The sequence below is a fragment of the Palaemon carinicauda genome, chromosome 1 (assembly GCF_036898095.1).
Source record: "Palaemon carinicauda isolate YSFRI2023 chromosome 1, ASM3689809v2, whole genome shotgun sequence".
In the NCBI taxonomy this organism is placed as follows: Eukaryota; Metazoa; Arthropoda; class Malacostraca; order Decapoda; family Palaemonidae; genus Palaemon; species Palaemon carinicauda.
The window spans coordinates 206,521,138-206,530,867 of record NC_090725.1 but is presented as its reverse complement, the minus strand read 5'-3'; the positions used below and the strand labels follow the sequence as shown (position 1 = coordinate 206,530,867).

Below are 9,730 nucleotides of genomic sequence, written 5' to 3'. Positions count from 1 at the left end.
AAGGTATGCACTCTACCCTGTGCCCATTTTAGTTTTACGGGTTTTGCATTCTGTTTGAGTTTGTAATTAAATAAGCTTTAAAATGTCCTTTAGGAGTATGTAATGTTTAAGAAAAAAAAAAATTCTTGTGTTTCGTAACCATAGCATCACTAACATTTTACTTTTTCTTCCAACAGACTCGCTGCTAGTTTATAGTGAAATCAACCGAAAAGATGGTGAGTAAAAAAGTTATCATTCAGATAACTCTATCTTATAAAGAAAAATGTTGACTCTGATATCTCCAGTTTATTGACATCTGTTGAAGCAATGATTTCGCAAAATCGAAAAAGAAATCTCGCGAATGTCATGAGGAACAAAATGGCTTACTTCTCCGACGGAAAAGTCGTGATGGGGTTGAGGCAAGGAAACTAAGGATGAATAATAGTGCTATCGCCTTCCATAACTCAGTTTGAACTTTTCCTTAAAGAAAAAAATATATAAATGGCATGTGATGGTTTTCTATTAGATGTGTAAGATCAAGTTATAGAAAATTAATGGTATAATCATTACGAATAGGATTGTGTTTTTAAAATTAGAATAAAAATGATCTAGAGATGGTGCTACTAACTTAGTCATATATGATATCGTGAAGAGCTGTGAAGACATTGATACTAAATATGGTATCTGTTTTTCATGATAAAGATTAAATTATTGATAGTTAACTCTTAGATTAGTACTGTACTCTAAAATTAGCTTTAGCAGTATTGCCTCCATATATAGCATTCCTTTACAAACCGTAAATAAGAAATGTTCAAAATGGAGTTGAACGAATTTCCGTTTCATGCGAAGCCCAACTTCGTCTCGATGAGCGTCAGCGCCGACGCCACATCCGACTATCGCTACAACGCGACGTATCCGCGACGTCTGTCGTCCTCTGCTCTGGTCGAAGACACGACGACCTCTTTCTTCCAGCAAGAAACCTTCGAGCACTTCGCCAACGACTCCTGGACGGACATCAACAACACCAATGTCTTCCCCGGAAACACCACCTTGCCCATCGACATGCAGTTCAATGACGGCCATGTCCTGCAGATATCCTGCTATTCAGGCATATTTATAGTGAGCTTGATCGGGAATCTGTGTGTCCTTCGGGCCATTCTGGGTGGGGGAAGGAAGCAACGCAAATCAAGGGTCAATTTGATGCTCCTGCACTTGGCCATTGCTGACCTGATCGTGAGTACACCTTTTCTATATATATATATATATATATATATATATATATATATATATATATATATATATATATATATATATATATATATATATATATATATCTTGATTGTATTTTCTGTCTGTTTCGAGCTCTTTTCTTCTATTTTCTTTTTAACTTGATGTTTGTATGAATACTTCCCAATAGTGGTCTTTGAATATATATATATATATATATATATATATATATATATATATATATATATATATATATATATGTATATATATATATATATATATATATATATATATATACATAGATATAGATATATATATATATATATATATATATATATATATATAAATATATATATATATATATATATATATATATATATATTTATATATATATATATATATATATATTTATATATATATATATATATATATATATATATATATATATATATATATATATATATATATATATATATATATATACAATGGACTTTACGATATAGGCTACCTGTAATAAGATGAGGCCGAAGGTAGTTCGCATTTATTGAGTACGGTATCAAAGCTATGATATGGCAAGAAAAGTACATGAAACGAGGCAATAAGAGAGACAAATCCAAGAAAATCAAGCTCGATGGGAAGGAAAAAAGAGGAGGGGTATCAAATAAAATTTAGTATGTACAACTCTTTTTTTCTTTTTAACCATGAACCATACATTCAGATAAAAAATATATATATATATATATATATATATATATATATATATATATATATATATATATATATATATATATATATATGCAGAAGAACCACAGGGAAAATGAAAACACGAAATATACGATTAAGTCCTGACTAGTTTCGTGATACTTCTTCAGAGAAGTGTCACGAAACTAGTCAGGACTTAATCGTATATTTCGTATTTTCATTTTCCCTGTGGTTCTTCTGCATCTGAGCATCACGTTTTCTTGTGATTTTTACGCATATATATATATATATATATATATATATATATATATATATATATATATATATATATATATATATATATATATATATATATATATATAATATTTGGAATATATAATATTGTGCTTTAGTTCCATATTAAGAGTAATTCAATCTTAATAGGAATAATGAATTCATAGAGAATTCATCCATAACAAAATAACAAGAACTATGTTTTTGAAAAAGAGCCCCGAGTCTCGAAAGGAGATAGTATTACTAAAAAGATGAAAAACAAAGTTTATAACTTTTCCGTGAACGATTTGATGTATTTATTATCAAAATATATATTTCTATGCTTGCGCTTTGAAAATATGAAATAAATATACAATATACTTTCCCATTAAATATATTTTACTTGCTAACAGTGAATAAATGGTGCATACATAGAGTCCATATAATAGAAATAAAGCTGGTTTGTTTCTTTTAATGTTCGATAACTGATAGATGTGGATTTCAAATGAACTGATTTTATTTCAAAGAACTCTCACAAGATGCTTCCTTTAGCTTCTTTTCTACACTAAAAGGAGAATTCAGTATAAATCATACTAAAAAGTGAGCATTATAAACCTATTAGATTCATCTCACGCCTGCCTGGTTTTTCACGTGTGAAAACGATTTATCGTCTAGAATACGGTGAAATAACACAAAATATCGGAGACCAATCAGATGTATTGCCGTGCCTTTTTTTCTTATGGGGGTTTCACCTTATAAAGAAAAAAATATTATGATAAGGAAAGAAAATTGACGACTCAAGTAATTATTCATAATTTTCCGTGAAGCTCAAAGTTTTGAGTCCGAAATGCGAGTCACCTCAAAGTTCATTCAGGTCCCGCTGACAAAAAATTTTTTTCTCTAGATATATTTTGTCTGTAAATTCTATTTATATTTGATTTTTTTTTTTTCAAAAAATGTTCCTGATCTTAGTTTTCTATGCACTTGAGATGTATTCTATTTGGATTTCACATCTCTTCAGGTTGTTCAATCACTCATTAGTTTCAGTTAAGATATACGGTAGAGGGTTTTTTTAAGGAGTGGGGAAATGAATTTTTCCCTTCCTAGTTTCTAATGTTTCCAAAGAGCATTTATATTCCATTGGAATGAAATTAGTTAGAACGTGATACTTACGTTAGTTAATTATTTTTGTAACCTTAGTTAAATATCTTTTCTTGTTATTCTTTATGTAAACAGAGCAGTCAATCCAGCTTTAAAAGTAACAACTCCGTAGAAACGCGTGTCTGCATTAGAAGAGTTAATGGAATATGGTATGGCCTCTGCCTTACATATTTAATTATGTTCATTTTATACCAGAAAGTCACATTAATTCCTTGCAAAGTTCTATTGTGTATTATCAGAACAAATTTACTTCCGCGAACGAATTTATACAGCTACAACATGGACTGGTTTCGCATTGGCTATCTACATTCGATGTTATACCAATGGAATGATTTCAGTATCTCCTATGGGCAAGGGAACCAACACCAACTCATTTATACTTATTGTAGAAACGTGAATTATTGCTTTGGTTTACAAAACGAGACCAAGTCGCATACTGCCATTGCTAAACCTTGGATAATTAGAGATCAAAAGCTTATATCAAGTTAAGGTGACACTAGCTTTGTGAGCTAAGCAATACAATTGCATCTGTCCATGTGATCAAAAATTTTTGCTCTTTTCTCTGTATTCTGTAAATATATGCTGATTAATTCGAACAAGCTTCATTGGAGCCTGTGATGCGTATAATTACCGTCCTAAATGGCATTCGCAAGTAAAACAAACACCCCTTGCTACTACAATGGCTAGAGTTTTATGAAAATTGTTTATACATCAGAACTGATCATTAGACCCTTCTGTTTTCTGATATCTAGTCTAGCATACTGCTGCAATTGGAGAAATGGAAATGATATAAAAGAAACAATAAATAGAAAGAACTTGGAAAATATTTACTTAATTTTGCCAACTCTTGTAACTTATTGTACAAAACGCTATTAATGGAAGTCGATCATCTAATAAGTCTTATGATATTGTGTTCATTTCTTTAGCTTTGCAAAAGTTATATTTTTATCAAAAACTGGTGTTGCTGATTTTAATTCAGATACCTTTCGAAGATTATTCATAAAAATCTTAACGGCCTGTGTTCTTATAAATTTCAATCATACTTTTTCGGGATTCCCATCTTTGATAGAACTTATGTCCAGTTAATTTATAATTTTCTGTCATTAATATTTCGAATTACTTTACAGAATTCTGCCCTTTCCTTTGTATATGTCCTTGTTGGGGCTACTTCCTACAGTTATCAGGTGTATAGCAATGTTTTATATTGATATAACAACTGGTTGATTAATTGGTTTCTGGAACCTAGAGAGCCTGGCAACACAAAATACACGCTCTTGTAATTTTATTTTTCTACGTTACACTTCCATACTGTCACTATATACAAATATATATGTATATATATATATATATATATATATATATATATATATATATATATATATATATATATATATATATATATATTTATATATCTATATATATATATATATATATATCTATATATATATATATATATATATATATATATATATATATATATATATATATATATATATACAGAGAGAGAGAGAGAGAGAGAGAGAGAGAGAGGATCAAAATGATAGTGGTCAATAGTTTTGTATAAATGGTGATAAAAACTTTCTGCTTTCCCTGATTTTACAAAGACCTGCAATAAATTCAAATTGACGGAGTTTTATTAGCTAAAATCTATTGAACAGAATTATAGGTATGTGTATTGATGGGAAGCCTGATGAACTGATACTCCTCTTCTTCTTTCCCACCATTATCCCTACATTAAGGGGTCGGCTGCCTGGTGCGGCCTCTCAATGCTTTCTATCTAAGGCAATCTCTTCCAGCAAACATCTTTCCATATCTTCTTTCACCTTATCTTGCTATCTGCCTCCCCCTCTATTTTCCATACCCACCCATCTAACAGGTTCCTCCCAAGCCCTTCTCACTCCCAACCCCCATCCATCCTTAACACGTGCCCACATTATCTCATTCGTGACACTCTTATCACGTCTGTAATCTTTATTACTCCCGCCATTCTTCTTATTTCATCATTTTCCAATCTTTCAAGTGATGATATTCTCATAATCCACCATAGCATTCTCATCTTTGTCCTCTCAGGCTTTAATTCCTCTTTTCTTCTTAGAGCCCACGTTTTTAGCTTTGCAGTAGCAACCGAGCTATAAGTTTTTTCACCCTCCTCCTGGTGTATTTACTCTTCAAAAACTCTCTTTATTTCTACTTCTGCATCTTCCCTTCCTTTCATGCATTATTTATTGACTATATGGGTATTATTATGCGAAAGTGTTTGTGGTAGCACAAGTCCAACTCATTACCCTTCAATTTCTATAACTCCCATATTATCTAAATTTTTTAATGTCTTTTGGCAAAACGTGTTAATAGATTTGCTGAAGGTGATCATCTGTTCTCTAGTTTCCAATTTGGTTTTTGTAAAGACCTTGGAGCATGTGATGCCCTTCATGCAATCATCAATGCTGTAAAATTCAAGCATCTCTAAAGATTCATTAATTATTGTTCAATGTGAATTAGGCAAGTGACTCAAAAACATATCGGAAAATAAAATTTTACCAAGTTATCATATAATCTATATATATTCTTGGGCAGAGAGGCTGATTTTAGTATTCAGTTTCTTTTCCAAGAATCTTTCTCTCACGATTCTCCAAATATCACCAATACCCAAAAGAATATCTCTGATCTTTGTGGGTTTTCAGTACCATAAAAGAATAGATTACCTGTCCTCTATTTGTGAAAAATTACCTGGCGTTGGATGGCATCGTCTATCACCCTGATTGATTGCTGCCACGTCAAGCACCAACCTTCCTCATCAAGTGTGTTGAAGCGTCTGGACGTTGCCTTTTTTTTACTGTAATGTACATTTTTTTTCCTGGCAATGCGTTTTGGGTTATAAGGATTACTTTAACTTTGGTATGGTTCAGATATTGATTTTTTTCTGACACTTTTTGATGATTATATGAAAACAAGAATTAAAACTGCAAGTTTCCAGATATTTCGTGATTCCGTCTGAGAATGAATTTCTGAATGGTTCTTGATTCTTTTTCACTCTTTAAGGCAGCAATATGATTTTTATATTTGATAAAAGAAGATTAATTGCGTTGATTATCGATCTGTACAAAGGTGATTTTCTTAAAATTTTGCATTATGATAGCAACCATTTAAAATCTCTGACTACATTTCAAATTATCTAATTGGTCAGCTTAATTTTTTAGAATTTTTACAAGGATCACATTTGTTTTATTATCTTACTATTAGAGTAGATTGCATCAATCCTTGAATATCAGAGTGCATTTGAGCGTTATATGTTCGTTCTGAATTATAGTAAAAACAAGGAAAAAGTTAAAATACTATCTCTAGACATTGTGAAGTTGATAAACGCCTGCTTGCCTAAGGCAAATCCTGCAGATATCAATATAAACTCTGTGTGAAGAGAACTTTAATTTTAGTTTAATTGAAAGTGCACTTTTTTTTTTCCTTTTGAGAAATGTGTCGTTTCAGTTAACTTTGAATAAAGTTTTTACTGAGGAAATAATCCTTTTGGATGCAGAATTAAGTATTGTTTTGTGGAAGATTAGAATTTTACATGTAACAATATATTGTGAATCTACTTACATCACTTCTAATTCAGACTGAACATGTTTACAACAGCATAATATTTTCCCCCAGACTTCTCTTATTCTTTTTTTTTTTTTTTCAGCTTGAAAATTACCTTCGTTTTTTTAAAAACGGAGGTTCGTTATGCTTGAAATATGTGAAATGCTGAGGACATTTTATCTTCTGGCTATTTAAGAAAAAACAACATTAATTAATGCAAGACATCTTATTTTTTTAATACCTGGTGTTATAAATGAGATAATTCATTTCCATCGGGTACAATTTCTGTTTATATACATATATATGTTATATGTTTTTTTTTTCGTTTTTGTTTTTTATTTTCTATTTTCAGTATCTAAGCTTTTAGTTTAAATCTAGATCACTAACTCAGATCCCTTAATGATCTGAGCGCTAATTTGACCCATCCGGGTACTGATGTTACCAAACGTTATTCTAAGTTCGTTTCTTAGCAGATCAGCATGATATATATATATATATATATATATATATATATATATATATATATATATATATATATATATATATATATATATATATATATATATATATATACTATATATATATATATATATATATATATATATATATATATATATATATATATATATATATGCCAATACTTATTTTTCATAGGTGAAAATAGCACATTTATTAAAGTATTATATTATTACCTTTAGATGTATGTATCAAATTGCTTATTTTTCATGTCGCTTCTTCTCTCAGGTCTAGATAAACTTTCTACAACAGTATTCTGTTATTTAATTGTAGACCCATTAACACTTAATCAATTTTGAGTATCCTCCTGTTAGATGGACAATTTGGACTATCTGTTGCAGTATATCAAATTGCTTGATATCTACTGCGTATATCTTTCCATTGGATCTTAATTGTTGATTTTCCGTTTTCCCTGTTTGCGGGTGTGTGTTTAATCTTCATGTATTCCCAATGAAAAAGCAAAAAGAGAAAATGTCATTTAGACCGGCATTTTATAGAGGGTTCTTTGGGAAATCTTCTGCTGCGAAGATATTTTTTTGTTATTTATCTAGTGGTACTGGAATGAACTGTTACTCGCAACATGATCCAACCACGAATGTTTTGTCAACTTTCCTTTATCTCAAGATTGAGATTTTAAACGTCAGAAATTTGGAGATTCTTCTGGCATGGAAGCCAGCAGGATTTGTTCCTGGCTTTATTTCTCTTGATATTTTGTCATAATGACACTGATCGATACTTATCTGATTTATACAGAAGTTAAATCTTACTCTGATTTTAAATTAGCGATTTCTATGTTCATAGTTGGGAAACAAGCCTTGTAGAATGGCACAATCAATGAATACATTTTCCTTCCTATTTTAAATCCAAGATTGTAATGAACATCATGCTTTCATATATTGTAGGAAAAAAATATACTATATTAAGGATTTTCTCATCAAAACCATTTCATTACCAATAAGGAAATTAATGTAAAGAATCTCTGTTTGCTTGGAATGCAATTTTTGCGTTCATTCTAAATGATTAACATTTGAGGTGGACTTTTTAATACTAATCATAACCAGGTACAGTATTTTATTATTAGAAGCTATGAAATTTTCTATTATAACTATTACCCTTGCTTTTCATTGTCTGTATGTAAGCAATTTCTCATCATAGTTTGTGACTCTTTATGAAATTATAGACAGAATTTGAACTTTCAATTATTGGATAAAGGAGGAAGTACGCTTCTGTGTGTGACGTTTCATTAAACTACAAAGATGAGTCACCATCAGCCGATTGAACATGCCATTTAATTCTTCTTTTGCTTCTTCTCCAACTTCCATGTATGTAGAGGCTAATACCTTCTGGGTGCAATGTCTATTTAACCCTTCTACCTCTAAATATATTTTGTTCTTCTTTTGAACAATAGCAAATTGCTAATTTTTTCCCCCAATTTTCCACCCTATCATTCTTTCCACGTAATCAAACCTTCATCCTTGCATTTGTCTGATCTTCTTATCACTTGATATATCGCCAAATTTTTCATCTTTCCTATTTCATGTATGGCAACTTTGTCACAGAAACCGGAGAGTATCCACATTTTTTCTTTAATTTCTGTGTATTATTCCCACGTTACTGCTACGGGGGAAGGGGAGAGTTTACTCATAAAACATATTTTTCAAACTAGGTTTCTATTGACATTTTATGTTTATCCCTGTCTTTTGAGTGCATTCCAATCTTCACATGTTGTTTTCCTTCGGATTTCATCCGTTCAGTATCGAAAGCGTTTCTATAATATCGTTATGATCTGATACTTCCATTCTTCCACCATCATATTAATATCAGTTCCCCACTTACTGGTTTAAATTCACCTTTGTAGCTATACTTGTATTCATATTTACTTTAAACATTCTCTTTCTGTAAAAATTTGGAAAGTTTTGCCCGTTTTACTGCAAGAAGATTCCACTATTTCCAATTAGTATTGTATCATGAAAAATATAGCCAGTCACATTTCATTCATGGTCCATTTTCTTACCCCCCTACTTTTAACCTACGTAGGTTCACTGACTTTCTCTCACTTCTCCTATTATTCTATCCCTAAAGATATTAAACTCACTCATAAGATAATTATATTTCCCGCCTCCTCCCTTTTCTCGAACCACTCAGTCTCCAAAGTGAAAACGTCAAACGCAAACTTCATTAGTCTATCTTTTCTAGCAACTGATCATATACACTATGCATCCTCAACACTCCACAGTAACTTTCAATTATTATTATTATTATTCGATACTGAGCGGGTGGAAGGGAACCTCAGGTTGCTCTTTATTGTTTTACT

General features: G+C 30.9%; 1 protein-coding gene across 1 annotated transcript in view; it reads left to right on the top strand.

The window, feature by feature from the left end:
• Window positions 1–290: 290 nt before the first annotated feature.
• The window catches only part of LOC137653621 (adipokinetic hormone/corazonin-related peptide receptor variant I-like), a 499,465-nt gene continuing 490,025 nt past the window's right edge, over window positions 291–9,730 (top strand). Inside the window, exon 1 of the mRNA XM_068387185.1 lies at window positions 291–1,212. Coding sequence (XP_068243286.1) covers window positions 787–1,212 — 426 coding nt within the window. The 5' untranslated portion in view covers window positions 291–786. The remainder of the gene's footprint in view (window positions 1,213–9,730) is intronic.